Source organism: Coenobita brevimanus, chromosome 85 (assembly GCF_032717465.1).
Source record: "Coenobita brevimanus isolate Jiangsu-jjx chromosome 85, ASM3271746v2, whole genome shotgun sequence".
Lineage (NCBI taxonomy): Eukaryota > Metazoa > Arthropoda > Malacostraca > Decapoda > Coenobitidae > Coenobita > Coenobita brevimanus.
The window spans coordinates 8,411,114-8,429,363 of NC_137038.1; the positions used below are offsets into that span (position 1 = coordinate 8,411,114).

The 18,250-nt window shown below is 42.8% G+C and overlaps 1 protein-coding gene across 1 annotated transcript in view; it reads left to right on the plus strand.

Moving 5' to 3' along the window:
* The window catches only part of Etf-QO (electron transfer flavoprotein-ubiquinone oxidoreductase), a 77,284-nt gene that overhangs the window by 48,809 nt on the left and 10,225 nt on the right, over positions 1 to 18,250 (plus strand). The window contains exons 6-10 of the mRNA XM_080280568.1: positions 8,240 to 8,457; positions 9,254 to 9,424; positions 9,800 to 10,008; positions 10,514 to 10,696; positions 16,063 to 16,284. Of these exons, the coding sequence (XP_080136694.1) occupies positions 8,240 to 8,457; positions 9,254 to 9,424; positions 9,800 to 10,008; positions 10,514 to 10,696; positions 16,063 to 16,284 (1,003 nt within the window). The remainder of the gene's footprint in view (positions 1 to 8,239; positions 8,458 to 9,253; positions 9,425 to 9,799; positions 10,009 to 10,513; positions 10,697 to 16,062; positions 16,285 to 18,250) is intronic.

Sequence of the window (18,250 nt, forward strand, 5' to 3'; positions counted from 1 at the left end):
ATTTTTCTTCTTTTTCTGGTCTGTGTCAAATGTTTTCCAGGCAGCCCAGGGCGTGGTCATAGCTCTCTACGGTCCTGCACACCTATGTTACGGCTTTTGAAAGTTAAGTTTTTAAACTTCTGAAAGTATGGTTTTGAAGTTATAATGTGTGGGGTTGCATACTTTGTCAGTGCCATCGTACTCATGGATAGCTGTATCATCCTCATGCAAAAGCTGGTTTTTGGAAGACTAATTTTTGCACTTCCCTCCGAGCTTTACTCATGCCCAAATGTTCCATACAGAACATATTCATCTTTTGTTTCTCGTGAACAGTCGAAGGGGACTACCTATTTTTAAGGATAATTACACAAGAGACCGAAGGGGTTTCGGGATACAGAGGTGGGAAGCAAAAATTTTTTCATAAATATAAAATATATACAGTAGTTTACTTCCGTAAGTGCTCCAAATGCTTCTTACAGTCGTACCTACAATTTGTTTAAGAGAACAGTTTTCACTGACTTTCATTCTTAAAAGGGGCCCTCATTCGATTCTGGTCACTGCCCTTCTTGCTACTACAGATGATTTATTAGCTCCCAGGTATGGTCCCCCCCCCCCTACTTTAGTGGGGCTAGAAATGCCACTGGGCCACATGGCCATGGCCCCCCGCTTATAGCTAAGTTGTATGAAACATGAGGGTGGCTGTGAAACTATCAATCTATCTATCTATTGCCAGACGCCTCAATCCCGTTTGGGGTGGCCACAAACAAATTGCCTCCAAGTCGCCCTGTCCCCCGCCATTTCACTCCCCTGCTCCCAACTCACACCCCCCTCTCTCATATACCTCTCCACCCCATCCCTCCATCTCATCCTCGGCCTCCCCCTCCCTCTTTCCCCTTCCACCTCACTCACATACACTCTCTTCGTCAGTCTTTCACCCTCCATCCTCTCCACATGGCCAAACCACCTCAGTGTGTTCCTCATAACGCTTCCTATCACATCCACATCAACACCACAACGCTCCTTTATATCCTCATTCGTCAGCCTGTCTCTCCATGTGACTCCACAGGCTCCTCTTAAATAACTCATTTCCACTGCTCTCACTCTTGACTTGTGTCCTTCCAACAATGTCCAAGCTTCACTTCCATACGTTAGAGTTGGTATCACAATACTGTCATGTAGTAACTTTTTCACTTCCATGCTCACTTCCCTGTTTCTTATCACTGCTTTCAAAGAACCAGCAACCTTTCTTCCCTGCTGTACCCTTTCAAGCACTTCACCCTCCAAACCTCCATCCTTACTCATCACACTACCCAAGTACTTAAACGTACTCACATTTTCCAATTCCTCACCATCCAACCTCGCTGTACATTCACTGACTTCACCTCTCTCAAAGACCATCACTTTACTCTTCCCTACATTCACCTTTAGATTCAGTTTCTTACACACTCTCTCAAACTCATCCACCAAGCCTTGCAGCTCCCCTTCGTCTTCACTCAACAACACAGTATCATCTGCAAACAACAGTACAGGGAGTTTCCAAACACTATCCTCTCTCACCAGGGCCACTCCAACATCCACTACCCTACCTTGTACCTCTTTTATTACCCCATCCATGTACAGATTGAACAACCATGGAGACATGACACATCCCTGTTTCAACCCAACTTTCAAAGAGAAAAATTCACTTAGTTCACCATCCACACGCACTGCAGCCTTCGCACCATTGTACATACTCTTAACAGCATTCAACAACTTCCCATCTACTCCATATATTCTGATTTCTTCTAAAAAGGTCACAGAAGTCACTGCAGGCCTCTGTGATAGCCATTTGGAAACTCTGGTTATGACTCAAAAGGTTGGAAACCACTGATGTCTGATTTGGGCCCCATCGCTCCAAAATCCTGGCTGTGCCCCTGTAAGGGAGGAAATATATTTACAAAATTTAATGTGTGTGAACAACTGAACATCTAGGTAAAATATTTCTGCTTTCATTGTTTCATTGGCATGAAAGAACAATCATAGGAAAATAGAAATTTTTGTGGATATGTTTTCCTAGTGAACTAGCAAAACCTGTGGTGTACATGTACAAAGGGTGCGGGGACTGCACACACCATACACTTATACAAAGTGCATGGAGGTGAACAGAGCTGCAAATATGCGTCCGTGCAAACGGAGATTATCACTGCGAGAATGGCCACGTCATGCATGCTCTCTCTACTTGCACGCACTCTATCGGCGCTTACAGGGCTCAGCTCGTGCATCATCACTGCAGCGCTAGCCAGACAGTATCTATAGACAGTACAACACTGTATGGCGCGCCATGAATTGAATCAGCCATGATTTTTCTCCATGTACGATTGTAAATTCTGACCTTCCTCATGCCACGAGACACTTTGTAATGCTGGTCTCGACCTGGTCTCGAGCCAAAACTCTGAGACCAGAAGCTTTGAGACCAAGATCAAGACCAAGACCACATCAAGCGAGACCAAAATCAAGACCAAGACCACATCAAACTGGTCTCGAGACCAGTACCGGTCTTGAGACCTACAACACAGGTAATTAAGGTTCTCCAGTCGGATTGAGCCTATGTAGGTTTATATCTAAGGGGTGGTTGGGGTTTATCGCTCATGTAACGCCACTCAGGGATTAGTGAGGCTGGTCGCTCTCACCTTAATTGTCATGACCAACTTGCCTAGCCCCAGGCCTCTACGCACCTCATGGGGCGACATAGGATTGGATGATGGATGGATGGATATATTTATGTATTTATTTCTTACTGAGGTTTTTGACCGGGTTAAGTGTCCCTTAGATTCCCCTATCTAAAAGCACTAAATCATGGCAGACGCTTCGGAGGACCTAATACCTGCCCAGGGCCCCAACTAAATGGGCAGATTTGCATGGCCATGTGAAATGTGTGAGGTGTGAATGAGGAGAGCAAGAGTGTGGAAGTGGTGAATGTGTTCAGGAGTGCAAGATATGCCGTGATGGCATTGTGTGAAACAAAGACGAAAGGGTGTAAAGTGGAGGAGTGGGAAGGCATAAAATGCGTAAGGTCAGGCATGAATGGGTGAGGAAGATGCCAGGAAGGAGTTGCTTTGTTGATGAATGAAGTGTGGCAGAGTGGAATGAAAGACTACAAATATGTCAGCTCGAGATGTATGAATGTATGTCAAGTTCAAGTTTGAGAAGGTGAAAATGACAGTGATTGTGGCATATGCACTGTATGATGACAGGAGTGACACAGATACAGACAGGTTTTGGGATGAGCCAGATGAAGTAGTAGGAGAAATACCCAGGAGTTATAAAGTGTTTGTAATGGGCAACATGAATGGGAGAGGAGGCACTGGTCCTGTGAATAATATAATGAGTAATAATGGAGTACCAGGAGAGAATGATAATGGGGAGCAACTGAAGGACATGTATCAGGAAAGGAGGTTGTGCATTTGTAACTTATTTCAAACACAAACGTTTCGTTTCGTTTTCGTTTTTAAAGGCTCCAACATGCTTGCATGTGTCGGCCTTGTTCACCTAATGGCGGCTCTCCACGCTGCACGATCCTTTGCAGCCTCCCTGTTCAGTCCCTTAACGCTGAGGTCACACTTAATGACCTCGTCCCATGTCTTTCTCGGTCTACCCCTCATAACCCCACCCCCAATATTAACACTTCTCACCTTCCTCACCCAATTACCATCCCCCATCCTCTCCACATTTCCAAACCATCTCAATCTACCCCTCCTCATCACAACACCAATACACTCCAGTCCCATCCTACCTCTCAACTCTTCCTTCATAAACCCAGCCCCTCCAGGCCTTGGACGCAGGGACGCACTGCACATCCACCTAATCATTGTCATTTCTGTACGTCTGATCTGGCGAATATCTTCCTCCTTCACTGCCCAGGTGTCACTACCATACAGCATTACACTCCTAGCACATGCTGCATACAAAGACCCCTTAGCACATAGGGAGAGTCCTCTCAATGTCAGGAGAGGCAAGAGCTCCCTGAACTTCTTCCAACCGCTTCTCACCCTAGCCACAGAGCTAGCTCCAGCCCCACCTCCAGCACACAACATGTCTCCCAAATAACAAAAGTCTTCCACACACTCAAGAGATTCACCAGCAAGTTCAAACCTTTCACGTCTGACAATCTCCACCTGCTCACCCCGACACGCCGTACACATAAAATCAGCATTATCTCGCAGTCTACCTCTGATACCACTACATCTCTTATGCACCTATTTATCACACTCACTGCACAAGATGCACATAAATCATAGTATAGAGGGAATGGAGTTTGTGTTGAAAGTAGCCTGGTTGATTACGTGCTCGTGAAGAAATCGGCGCTGGGAAGTGTTGCAGATATGAGGGCAGTGAGAGGACAATGTGGAGATTTGTCAGATCATATGATTGTGGTGTGCAAGATCAAGCTGAGAGGAGTGAGGTGGACCAGGAGAGAGAGGAGCAGTCAGGGAGAGAGACTGAAAGTTGAGAAGCTGAGGATCAAAGAAATGGCAGATGAATACAGGGCCAAAGTAGGGTAGAAGTTAGAATCAGTGAATTGGAATGAAATGGATCTGGATAGCTTGTGGAATTCATATTGATTGCATAGTTAGGATTGCTAAAGCAGTGTGTGGTGTGGCAAGAGCATCAACAAAGAAGAAAGGTACAGCACGGTGGGATAAAGAGGTTAAGAGAGCATTGGAGAAAAAGAGGAAGAACTGGCTAGAGTGGATACAGGACAGGGATTCAGTTGAAATAAGAACTGGATATATTTAGAGCAAAAGACACATAAAGAGACTAATGAAGAGGAAAAAGAAGTAGGTAAGTGATGATCTTAGAAGAAAATCCATCTATCCATCATCCAGTCCTCTGTGGCCCCATGAGGAATGTTGGAACCTGGGGCTAGGCAAGTTGGTCCTGACATCTAACCCATAGACATACCAATGACAACCTGGGTCGTCATGCGTTTGTCAACGTCTGATGTCAGTATGACGACTTTGCCCATCGTCCGATGTAATCTCTAAAGAAATATTTAGGGAGTCGTCATTTTTGTTGGATGATGGGCAAAAGTGGGCAGAGCTAAGCCTGCCACAGCTGGTGCATGCGTGCTTACTTGGTTTGCTCGACTCAGTGTGGTGTGAGGTTCCTCACAGTTAGGATGTACACTTCTTGACCTCCCACCGGACACTTATGCTCCTTTTTTCGTGTCTATATGCAGCGTTATTATGTAAGAAAATGAAACAAAAAATGCATTACTGGAAAGGAAATTTATTCTGCTACGTATTGAAGCAAAAAATATTATTACTTCTTGATTTTTTTTTTTTTTTTTTTTTTTTTTTTTTTTGTGAATATTTTTTTAAAGTGTGTAAAACTTTAGAATGTCAGCTAAATTCTTCTCAATTTTTTTGCATTTTATTTTGTATATATTGTCTTTTTGGACAATGTACGGCAGAGCAAAACTCTTCATCTTCAAAATGAGACCAAAGTGGGTTTTCTATGATGAATAGTAACTTTCCTACGAGCGTTAGAAGTAAAATATCTCTACGCAACTGTTCTGAAAGCTCGAGTGAGAGTTACGTGCACAGCCAGAATTTACTCTCCTCCCTTTACAGGATAGGGTTAAGATGAGAGTGACCAGCTTCACTCATCCCTAAGTGGCATTACATGAGCAATAAACCCCAACCCCCTCTTGGATATAAACCCTACACAGGATCAATCCGATTGGAACACCTTAATTACCCACTGAACCACCAGGCGCCATAATTTGGTTATGGTTACCACCCAACATAGTAAATGGTTTCCTGGTGTACAGGAAATTATTTGGCATGTCACTCAGTGCAGAGTCACTCACAGGCAGAAGAAAGAAGGAAAGAAAGACAGAAAAGGGAGTGTAAAGTCACCCGTAGGCAGAAGAGAGAGGAAGAAAAATGAATGCAAATTACTCCAAAAATAGGAAGTTATTTTGGAAAGAGGTGTGGAAATGTAAAAGTGACAGTGGAAAGAAATGTGAAAATGTGAAGGATGTAAGTGGTAGATTATTAACACATGGGGATGAAGTAAGGACCAGATGGACAATGTTTTGAAAGCCTGATGAATGGGAATGGGGAGAGCAAAGTGACTGTTAACTTGATTTGTCTTAGGGGTGTACAGAGAAGGAATGCAATTCCAGGAAACGTGACACTCGCACGGGTGAAGAGTGCCGTGAAGCAGCTGAAAAATGAGAAAGTAGCTAGGGTTGATGAGGTGTATGCAGAGATGATTAAATGTAGTGGAGAGAGTGGAATGAAGTGCTTGTTGGAGATATGTAAGAAGGCATGGATGAGTGAAACTGTGTCAGCAGAGTGGAAAAAGGCTGTGATTGTACTCCTGTACAAAAATAAAGGTGAGTGAAGTGAGTGCAAGAATTATGGTGGCATAAGTCTATTAAATGTTCTAGGGAAGGTATGTGGAAGAATTATTATAGAGAAAGTATGAGAGATATCAGAAGTCTTAGTGAGTGATGAACAGAGTGGCATTAGGAGTGGCAGAGGATCAAATATTTGCAGTGAGACAGATGGTGGAGAAGGCTTGTGAGAAGGACTATAAGGTGTTTATGACATTTATGATCTGGAAAAAGCATGTGACAAAGTAGATAGAGAAGGATTGTGAAAGGTTTTGTGCATGTACAGTGTGGATGATTAGATGCTAGGTGCCATCAAGAGTTTTCATGATGATAGTGAGGCATGTGTAATGGTAAATGGGCATCTAAGTGAATGGTTCACAGTCAGTGTGAGTATGCTACAAGGTTGTGTGATGTTTCCATGGTTGTTCTATATATATAATATATGGATTGGGTGACAAGAGAAGTAAAAACACAAGTAATGGAATGAGGGATGGTGTTGGTAATGAATGGTGATGGACGGAATATCTCAGGTTTGTTGTATGCTGATGATGCAGTACTACTTGCAAATACGGGACAAAAGCTTGGTGGACTAGTGCAGAGTTTTGTAGATGTCTGTGAGTGTCATACCTTGAAAGTAAATGTAGAAAGGAGCAAAGTTATGATAATTGAGAGAGAAAGTGACTCCCAGTGTGATGTTAAAGTGAATGGAGAGAGACTGGAATTGGTGAGAGTTCAAATACCTGGGTATAGTGATAGAAGAGAGAGGAAAATGTGCAAAAGTAGAGTGGCACAAGGAGAGGAAAATGTGCAAAAGTAGAGTGACACAAAGAAGAAAAATAGCTGGTGCAGTGAAGACCTTGATAAACTGAGGCTTGAGTGTTGCAGCTGTGTGAGGCTTATGTGAAGGAGTGTTAATGCCAACTTTAACATATGGATGTGAGAGTATGGTGTGACATGAAAATGAAAACACAGGAGTGAGAGCAGTGGAGACTGGACTGCTGAGGAATGTATGTGGAGTACAGAGAGAGTGGATAGGATGTGGAATAATGTGATTCATGAAAGATGCAGAGTGAGGAAGTCTGTGGACACTAGAATCGAAGAGAGTGTTCTGAGATGGTATGGTCATGTGGAGAGAATGGATGACAATAGAGTGGTGAAAAAGATATATCTGAGCAAATTTGAAGGAGGGAGGGGGTGGGGTAGGCCAAGGAGAAGGTGGAGGGATATGGTGGATGAGTGTGTGAGGAAGTGAGGTATGGAAGTTGGTGAGGCTAATGGTCTGACAAGAAATCGAGCTGGCTGGATTAAGTTTTGTGTGGAGAAGTGCATCACCGGGGATTTGGCACCCCTTTTTAACGTGACATTGTTTGGATTGACTCTATCAGACAGGTGTTTGTGAAGCTACAGAACGTGGTGAAATTTTTTTGGCCTGTCAGATGGAACTAGGATTTTGAGGGCTTGAATGACGAGTGAGTGGAAGCCTGGTCCATTGAATTGGGCAAATTTTGGTTGTCTGCACGATGCCACTGCTTACCTTGCCCTAGGGTGGGAAAGGAGGTCTGGATGATGATGATGATGATTTTTTATTGGTGGTCAGATAATGACTGGTACTGTAAATTGGGAGAAACTGACAAGTCAACTTTTGAATGGTTCTCAGCCACTAGACCACCAGGCACCTTAATATTCAGTATAATTCACTTACTAGAATGGCAAGTGAATGAGTGTGAGGCCCTTTTATTTATTTTGGCATGCTGATGATTAGTTTCTCTCTCTCTCTCTCTCTCTTTTCAGAACCCTTCCTCACCACAGTCTTGAGTGGGGGGGGGGGGGGAAGAGAGGTCAAGGTAATGATGATGATATTAATGGACTTCCTTGCAGGATTCATTTGCACGAGGTATGGAGTTACGAGCCAAATGTACCATCTTTGCGGAGGGCTGCCATGGACACCTCGCCAAACAGCTTTATGACAAGTTCCAGTTACGTGAGGGATGCGAACCTCAGACCTACGCCATTGGTCTGAAGGAGCTGTGGGAGGTGCGGCCTGAGAACCACAAACCCGGCACTGTTGAACATACTGTGGGATGGCCATTAGACAAGTTAGTGTCAGGGAGTTTAAGTACACTATTTTTCCTTTGTCATTGTAACAGCTGAGATGTTTTTCAGTACAATAACTTCCAAGGAATATGAAACTCACTGTGGGGTGGGAATTGGACAAATTAATGTCAAGGCATTTAAAGTAAAGGCAATTCTTGTAACACCTTTGTTGATGTTCAGTTTTTTATTAACTCCAGTGGAAATTATAGAACACTTGCTTATTATAGCTTCATTGCTACCTCTAATGCTGATTTGTCAGTTTCCCTCAATTTTCAGTTGCAGTTGTACAGCAGTGGGTGTGATATTTTGGTAACATCCGTGGCTTGTAATGAGGACTGCCTGTATCAGTTTCTCCTGCTGATTATTACAGTGGCTGTACAGTTTGTCCTTGTTTGATGTTGTTTCACTTAAAAGTTGTTACATTATTAAGAAGCTGATGAACGAGTTGCATTTCTTCTCCTAACTGTACATTATCTATCCTCACTAACCTGTAACAGCGACCAAACCAATAGTATCCTGTCCAAACCTAGCCTGTCTTAACTTTGGCCTAAACTAATCTTAACCACCTCAATGTTTACTTCAACCGTACCATACCTTAATGTAATGCAACCTAACCTCACCTGACTTATCCTTCTCTACCCTACCCTTCCCTACCCTTGTCCCATCCAATCTTACCCTACCGTACCCTACCCTACCCTACCCTGTCCTATCCTGTCCTATCCAGAACCAATCACCCTAGCCTAAGTTTGCCTCACCTACCTTCACTTCACCTCACTGACCTGTTTCAATCACCAACAGGCACACATACGGGGGTTCGTTTGCGTACCACCTGGCAGAGGAACAGCCGCTGGTCGCCCTTGGGTTTGTTATTGGACTTGATTACACCAACCCTTACCTCAGTCCGTTCTTAGAGTTCCAGAAGTTCAAGCATCACCCTTCAATCGAACCTATGCTGAGGGGTGGCACCAGGTTACTATTACCACAAAATTTTTGTTCTATGTGTAACCTTTTTTGTTTATTACATATTTGTCACTGAAGAAGGCCTCACTATGTGATACCTTTTCTTTTATGTCACTGTTACTACAGCAGATATTCATTATGTTACCTCTTTGACAGTCTTGTTTTGCTCTGTAAGTCCTGTAAGTTACAGAAAAAATTACCCATTAAAATTCCATGGATACCTACCTGTATTGCTAATTTGTCAGTTTCTTGTCATCCAGTGGGGCTGCTTGTTTGTATTGGGTATATCGGTGCCACCATATGAAGGCATTGTGTAACATTTATAGACTTGTTTATCTTGAACATTAGCATAGAGCCTTTATGAATAATTTCCCTGCTTTTCAGAATCTCATATGGAGCACGTGCCTTGAATGAGGGCGGCTTGCAGTGTATACCCAAACTGACTTTCCCTGGTGGCTGTCTGGTTGGCTGTTCCCCTGGCTTCATGAACGTTCCCAAGATCAAGGGTACACATAACGCCATGAAGACTGCCATGATTGCAGCAGAGAGCATCTTTGACAAGCTTCAGGATGAGGCTAATAAGGATGCTGACTGTAAGTGACAGGATTTATATGCTGGGTGGTCCCCTAAGTAATATAGTGTACAAGTGAGGGAGTGCAGGACACTGTGGTGTTAGTGTGGATATAATGGAAAATATTAGAAGTACTTTGAGATTATTTGACTTGTGGAAAGGATGGAAAGTGAAAGACTAACTAGGAGAGTATGTGTATGAAGAGGTAAGGGAGACCAAGAATGGTGTGGAGGGATGGGGAAGAATTGTATGAATTAGGGTACTGTGTGGAGAGAGGGGAGCCCAGTGGTGGAGATTGGGTTGACTTGGAGGTGATTTGTTCATGGCCACCTCCTCTGTGGTTATTGGTGCTAGTATTCTGGGGCTTGAATAATGTATGAATGAGTGTCTGGCACCTTTCACTGGGCATGCTGTTGATAGTTTTCCCACTTTTGTTCTTTCTCTCCTTGTTTTCTGGACCCTTCTTCTCTTCCTCATTGTGTTTATTGATGTTATTATTATCACTCTAATTGTGATTATGATCACAGGGATTGAACCAAAGAGCTATGAGGAACGAGTACGTAAGTCCTGGGTGTGGAAAGAGTTGCATTCTGTCCGCAATGTGAGGCCATCCTTCCATAACCCATTGGGCCTGTATGGAGGACTCTTGTATACGGGACTCTTCTATGTGCTCGGCCGTGGCAAGGAACCTTGGACCTTAAGTCATGGAGGTGAGTTAAATGTTCTGTCATCTCCACTATCATCATCTTCCCTGTCATCATCATCATTATCATTATCATTATTTATCAGTGGTAGGTGGGGGCACTCACCATCCACTCACTCGATGTAGTGCTGCTCTTGGGTGCCTGTCCTTTCCTCTCTTCCTTCCTTCTACTTCTGTCTTTCTTTCCTTCATTCTTTCCTCTTCCTTTTGTCTGTGGGTGGCTCTGCACTGAGTGACAAGCCAAATGGTTTCCTGTACACCAAGAAACCATTTATTATGCTGGGTGATAACCACAGAACCAAATTATGGCACCTGGTGGTTTAGTGGGTAATGAAGACGCTTCAGTCAGATTGAGCTGGTGCAGGTTTATATCCAGGAAGTGGTTGGGGTTTATTGCTCACGTGATGCCACTCAGGGATGAGGGAGGCTGATCACTCTCATCATATGTCAGGACTAATTTGCCTTGCCCCAGGCTCCTACGCTCCTCATGGGGCAACACTGGATTTGATGATGATGATGATGATCAATATCATCGTCATCATCCATTGTAGTGAAAAATGCTAAAGTCATCCTCCTTCCCTCCTCTGTGTTGATACCATGTCTTTGCTGCCAGGATTACAGTCCTTTCAGTGGACATATTGCTATTCACTTTGTGGTTATGTTGGACGAGAACTCTTCCTTGTTCAAAAGTGATTCTTCTATGCATTTGTGTGTATTTGTACATGATGGTAACGCTAGGAAAAAGAGTATCCATCCATCCATTATCCAATCCTATGTCACCCCATGAGGAGCATAGAAGGCCGGGGCTAGGCAAGTTGTTCCTGACATTTGAGATGAGAGTGACCAGCCTCACTCATCCCTTAGTGGCATTACGTGAGCAATAAACCCGAACTATCCCTTGGATATAAACCTACACAGGCTTAATCCGGTTGGAGCACCTTAATTACCCACTAAACCACCAGGTGCCACAATTTGGTTATATGGTTACCACTCAGTGTAGTAAATGGTAGCCTGGTGTACAGGAAACCATTTGGCTTGTCACTCAGTGTAGATTTACCTATAGGCAGAAGGAAGAGGAAAGAACAAAGGAAAGAAAGACAGAAGAGTGAGTGTAAAGTCACCCATAGGCAGAAGAATGAGGAAAAAGTGAAGGAAAGAAAGACAGAGGAAGAAGGATGGAAGAGAGGAAAGGGCAGACACCCAAAGCAGCAGTACATTGAGTGAGTGGATGGTGAGTGCCCCTGGAGGAAAAAGAATAAAGGTGAAGAAAAGGATAACCCTGGTGAGGCTTACATGAGTGCAAATATGGGAAGGCATGGACCAGCTAGAAATAACTGGTCAGATTGCAAGTGCAGTTGTGTGGGCAGGCTTGGCTGTGATGCTGTTCAGGCACTCATCTGTAAATTCTGCAAAATAATTAAATAATAAGATGTGTAAGAAGTGATTCATATGCCACACATGGAGTTCAGAAAGACATTTTTGCGGGTCCCAAACTTTTGTTTATAATGTGTGAGCTACTGACACAAGATAGTAAAGCTTGTGTTCATGCATTTCAGGTTATTCATGGCTTGAAACAGAAGAGGATCTGCATTTTAAAAAACAAAATGTTATTACAAGGATGGTGGATAGGGACCAGAGGAAGCCTGGTGGGGTAGAAAACAAGGCGGGGAAGCAGGAGAAAATGTGTAGGGGAAACAAGGGAACAAGGGAGGGTGAAAACAAGAGAACCGTGACAATGAAGATATGTTCGTGAATCAGAAGGATACTCAGTCTAGGCCCCAGGGGGTTAAGCCAGACAGCATCATCCTCAGCTACTAACCTAAGTACAGCACAACTTCAGGGCCAGTGAGTTTGATGTTGTTTTAATCTTTATGTACTAAACACTATCAATTATTACATATAACAGCTGTCTTGGTGATGGATATTCATAATATAGCTACTTTTTGTACTTACTGGTATCTTCTTACATACAGTACGTAAAATTATGCTTTATGGATATTGAAAAAGAAAATTCTTGTGAAGCCATGTAATCTGAGACCAGAACAAGAAGCGGTTTTAAGGCACAGCATACTCGTCCCTGGCAGTCGTTATAGTGCTGATGTATAAACTCAACAGGATATGTAGTCAAAGATGTCATCATCATCCAGACCTCCTTTCCCACCCTAGGGCAGGGTGAGGAGTAGCAGTGTCCAGACAGCCCAAATTTGCCCATTCCAATGGGTCATGCTTCCATTCACTCATCGTTCAAGCCTCCAGAATCCTGGCCTATCGGATATGCCAAAAACATTCTCCATGTTCTGTAGATTCACAAAAACGTATCCGATTGAGTCAATCCGGATGTTGCCACGTTAAAAAGGGTGCCAAATTCACGATCATGCACTTCTTCTCACAACATTCATCCAGCCAGCTCGATCTCTTGTCAGTTCCCTAGCCTCATCAACTTCCAGACCTCTCTTCCTCACACACTCATCCACCATATCTCACCACCTTCTCCTTGGCCTACCTTGCCTCTTCCCTCCTTCAGATTCGCTCAGATATACCTTTTTCACCACTCTATTGTTATCCATTCTCTCCACATGACCATACCATCTCAGCACACTCTCTTCGATTCTGGTGTTCACTGACTTCCTTACTTCACGTCTCTCATGAATCACATTATTTCATATCCTATCGACTCTCTGTACTCCACATACATTCCTCAGCAGTCCCATCTCCACTGCTGTTACTCTTGACTTTTCATTTTCATGCCACACCATAGTCTCACATCCATATGTTAAAGTTGGCACTAACACTCCTGCATGTAAGCCTTGCGCAGCTGCCTTTGTTTCTTATCAAGGCCTTCAGTGTACCAGCTACTTTTCTTCCTTTTGTCACTCTGCTTTCAACTTCTTTTGCACATTTTCCTCTCCTTTTTTATCACTGTACCCATGTATTTGAACTCTTTCACCAATTCCAGTCTCTCTCGATTCACTGTAACTTCACACTGAGTCACCTTCTCTCTCAGTAACCATCACTTTACTATTTTCTACATTTACTCTCAAGGCACAACACTCACAGACATCATTAAAACTCTGCACTAACCTACCAAGTTCTTGTCTGGTACTTGCAAGCAGTACTGCATCATCAGCATACAACAAGTTTGAGATATTCCATCCATCACTATTCATTACCAACGATGTCACATATAAAATTTGGAGTAAATCGGGTGAAAACTGACGAGTTTATGCCCATTTGAAATCTTAGGACCAAGCCACCTGACATTGACTACCCTACTGCTAACTGGGGGGTGACCTCCCGTAATACAGTGAGGCATGTTATAGGATGCAGGTTTGAAAGATGCACCTTTAGGTTTTGTTTTCATGTCAATATGACGAATTCTAAAGGATGGCAATACAGTATATATATATATATATATATATATATATATATATATATATATATATATATATATATTCTTCCCCAACAGCCTGAGCCTTGACCCAATTTGGCCCAAAATTTAATTAGTTGATCAAAAGATCATAGCCCATCATCCCTGTAATTTAGTCAGAATTGCACCAGTAGTTTTTGTGTAAAGTTGTTAAGAGACAGACAAACTGAGAGAAAACAATATCCGTCCCCAAGACTCCCTGGGGCGGGGTGGGTAAATATCAGAATTGATGATGTGTTATCTTAACAGTATACATTACTCACTGTGACTCTGACTATGATTTCTCAGTATCTGTCATAAGAATTATTAACCCGTAAAGACTTATGGCTGTTGAATGACAGTTACCGAAAATGTCGCATAAAGCCCTGTGCCTGTAACTGGTGGTAGGTAGCACTGCCTCCTTTATGATGTATGTGGGACCTTGCCAATGGGAACCAAGAGATCGGATGGTGGGAGGCATGATTCGGTCCCCTCCCCGGGTGTGGGGACCCCCCCACCAGTCCATCTCTCCTCCTCCCTTTGCCCTATTGGATCCTGCCTTCTGTGTCCCCTGCCACCCAAACTACCCCCCATATCCCCTCTAGACCATATTGGGTATGTGTGGCAGACATATTCCATTCCTTCTCCCCACCTTACCCCCTTGATGCCCCACCACACTCTTCACCTTATTCCCCTTTATTTTTGTGGTCGATTGTGCAGTAACCATTAGACATATGAGAGTGAAATATTTTCTGGTGTGTAAAATCAAGCTCTTCAAATCTATAAGAGCATAATTTACTTTGGTGCAATATTTTTTTCTCTTTCTTCATACACAGGGGTAACAATTTCTACTTCTGTTATTCTTTGATGGTTGATATTGTGGTAACTGTGTCGTATGAGAGTGAAACATATGTTTTCAGGTGCCTAAATTCAAGTTCTTGAAACCTGTTAGAAAAAATTTTCCATTAGTGGTAGATGGTGGTGACCATCATCCACTCACTTGATGTAGTGCTGCTTACTTCTTCCTTAGCCTTTATCATTCTTTTTCTGTGCCTGCCCTCCTCTCTTCCTATTTCTCCCATCTTTCCTGTCACTTCTTAATGCATTTCTTTCCTCAATAGGTGGCTTTACATTGAGTGACAAGCCAAATGGTTTCCTGTAAGCCAAGAAACCATTTACAATGCTATGTGGTAACCATATAACCAAACCATACGTGCTCTGTAGGTGTCAACAAGTGTGTTGGTGGAGGATTAATGCCCCTCCCCGTAAAACAAAAAACTCAAAGTCAAATGGCTACACCTTATGGGATTATGGTGTCTGGCAATAGGTAGATAGAAAAGTTTAAAAATTGGACCCTTTTTGTGGTTTTGGGGATGGAGGGATTGGGAGGTTTGCGGTCTGTAGAGGTTAAACAAACCCGATAATCTTAAAGTGTTAACTTATAATTTTTTGGCTGCAAGTGAAGGAGCATTGTGGTATGGATGTGGTTGTGATAGGAAGCATTAGGAGAAATATACTGAGGTGGTTTGGCCATATGGAGAGGATGAAAAGTGAGAGACGAATGAGGTATATGTGAGTGAGATGGAGGGGGGAGGCTGAGGATGAAGTGGAGGTATATGAAGAGGAGATTATGAGTTGGGGGAAGGGCAGTGAAATGGCAGGGGGCAGGGTGAAGTGAAGGCAATTTTTTGTGGCCACCTCTTACGGAAGGGAGGCGTAAGGCAGATAGATAGGTTGGTTAAAAAAAAAAAAAAAAAAAAAAAAAATGCTGCCAACACAGAGCTGTAAGCATCAGAACTTTTAAGTTCATTTTTCTTGAAACTGTTTTGTTGATACATATATACTTCTTTTTCCAATGTTTTCATATTACTGATCAGATAAACTCAGTCTGTCTGCTGACAAGTTAATAAAAGGTGCCATATCCTTATCATGGTATTAGCTAGTTCATCTTACAACATCCTTTGCAGGTGCTGATGCCAAGCGACTGAAACCAGCCTCTGAGTGCCAACCCATCTCCTACCCTCGGCCAGATGGGGAAATCAGCTTTGACCTCCTCAGCTCAGTGGCTATGACTGGAACTAACCATGATCATGACCAGCCACCACACCTCACCCTAAAAAATGATGAAGTCCCTGTTGAGAGGAACTATGGTATATTTGACGGACCTGAGGGGCGCTTCTGTCCTGCTGGTGAGTCTGTTATGTGTGTGTCAGTTTGTCTGTCTGTCTGTTCATTATTTATTCATGTATCTGTCTTTAGCCTGACTTCTTAACCCTTCACCTGAGAATTGCAGCTTGCATCACTTGATGCCCATTAGGTGATTACAATATACATCACTTGATGAAGCTAAAAAAAATTTCATACATTGTTTGGTACGAATGTGTTACCAGTGACTCGAAACAAAGTGTTTGATGGCACGTGGAGTCGTTTGCAGGCGCTTTCCTTTCACATTGCTCCCCCACTCATATTTTTTCATGAGTCCTCCCAGAAATTTGAATTTTGAACCTCTTGCTTTGATCGTATTGATCTAAAAATGACATACATACACTTGAAAATATGCTGCTTCCTCTCGTCAGATACTGTACAAACTGACGAAAATACAAATTACATGCGTCTCTGTCCAACCCAGCATACTTTTTTTTTTTTTTTTTTTATTTTTTTTTTTTTTTAAATACAGACAAATCCAGGCACTTAAATTGTATCAATACCAAACTATGAGTGATACAGACTGTCAGAGGTGGGCACTGCAAACAAAATTCATTTCTGCAACACAAATCTGCAAACTCAAAAAATTGCCATCTGCAACTGCATATCCACAAAATTCTTGAAATCTGCAGTTCTGCAAATGCAAAAATGCAAACAAGCTGTTTTTATATAATATTGTAGGTATTGTAAAATTAAAATATATATATTTTAGTTATTATTAGTAGTATACAGTATAAGCCTGTTCTTACTGCAAAACAAGGGTAAATCCTTCACTGTTGTTTATAAATGAAATAAATTATTACATTTCACAGATCACACTTGACAAGTTGACACACCAGTCCACCTTTGTTCCTCAGCTCTAACCTCCCCAGTCCTCACTTCTTAGTTACAGTCAGACCCTTCCAACAACTGAGACAAGTCCAACATACAGCCTTACCTTGTCTAACCTGGTTAATTGCTTCTGCACCCCTACCATGTTAGAGAAATTTCATGTTACAGGGACTCTTGAAACCCCTTATTTCCTTGCACACCCCTGCCCAAAGTCCACTTTTCCCTCCTTGTGATGCAAAAAATTTTTATAACCTCCAATTTTAACCTCCTGGAAATCATTAATATGGTTCAAAAAATTGTAAAGGAGTAGTATTACAGTAGGATCTCCCCAATAGCGACTTTGACTATAACGTTATCGACAATAACGAGAAGTATTTAGATACCGTATTTGCTGGTGTATAAGGCCGACCTGTGTATAAGACTACTCCCAATATTTCCATACAAAATGTGGGTTTAGAGGTATACTCTGTGCATAAGATGACCCCCAACTATGGCACACCTAATGTCTGACTTGGCTCGTATCTCTGACTGGGGTAAAAATAATCTGTTTTTTTTAATACATCAAAGACTCAGTTTTTGCACCTATCAACCCGACAAAATCATCCACAGGTATACCCACTTATGTTTAATAATACTCAACTTAATCCTGCATCATCCTTGAACATGCTTGGGGTTTCATTTGCTCGGGACTTGTCTTGGAAAGATCATATTACATCTCTTGTAAAATCTGCTTCCAAGAGATTGGGTGTGTTAAGCCGACTCCGTTCCTTCTTTGCCCCAGCACAATTGTTGACTCTATACAGGGGTTTTATCCGCCCCTGTGTGGAGTACAACTCTCATGTGTGGGGAGGCTCCCCACATACAGCTCTTCTCAATAGGGTGGAGTCAAAGGCTTTTCGTCCCATTAACTCTCCCCCTCTTACTGACTCCCTTCAACCTCTGTCTCTTTGCCGCACTGTTGCATCTTTATCTCTTTTCTATCGCTACTTCAATGGTCACTGTTCCTCTGAACTGTCTGCATGCATTCCTCCACTTCTATGGCAGGCGCGTAGCACCCGTCTAGCAGCAAACTCTCACCCCTTTTCTGTCCAACTCTCTAATGCAGGAGTTAACCGTTAC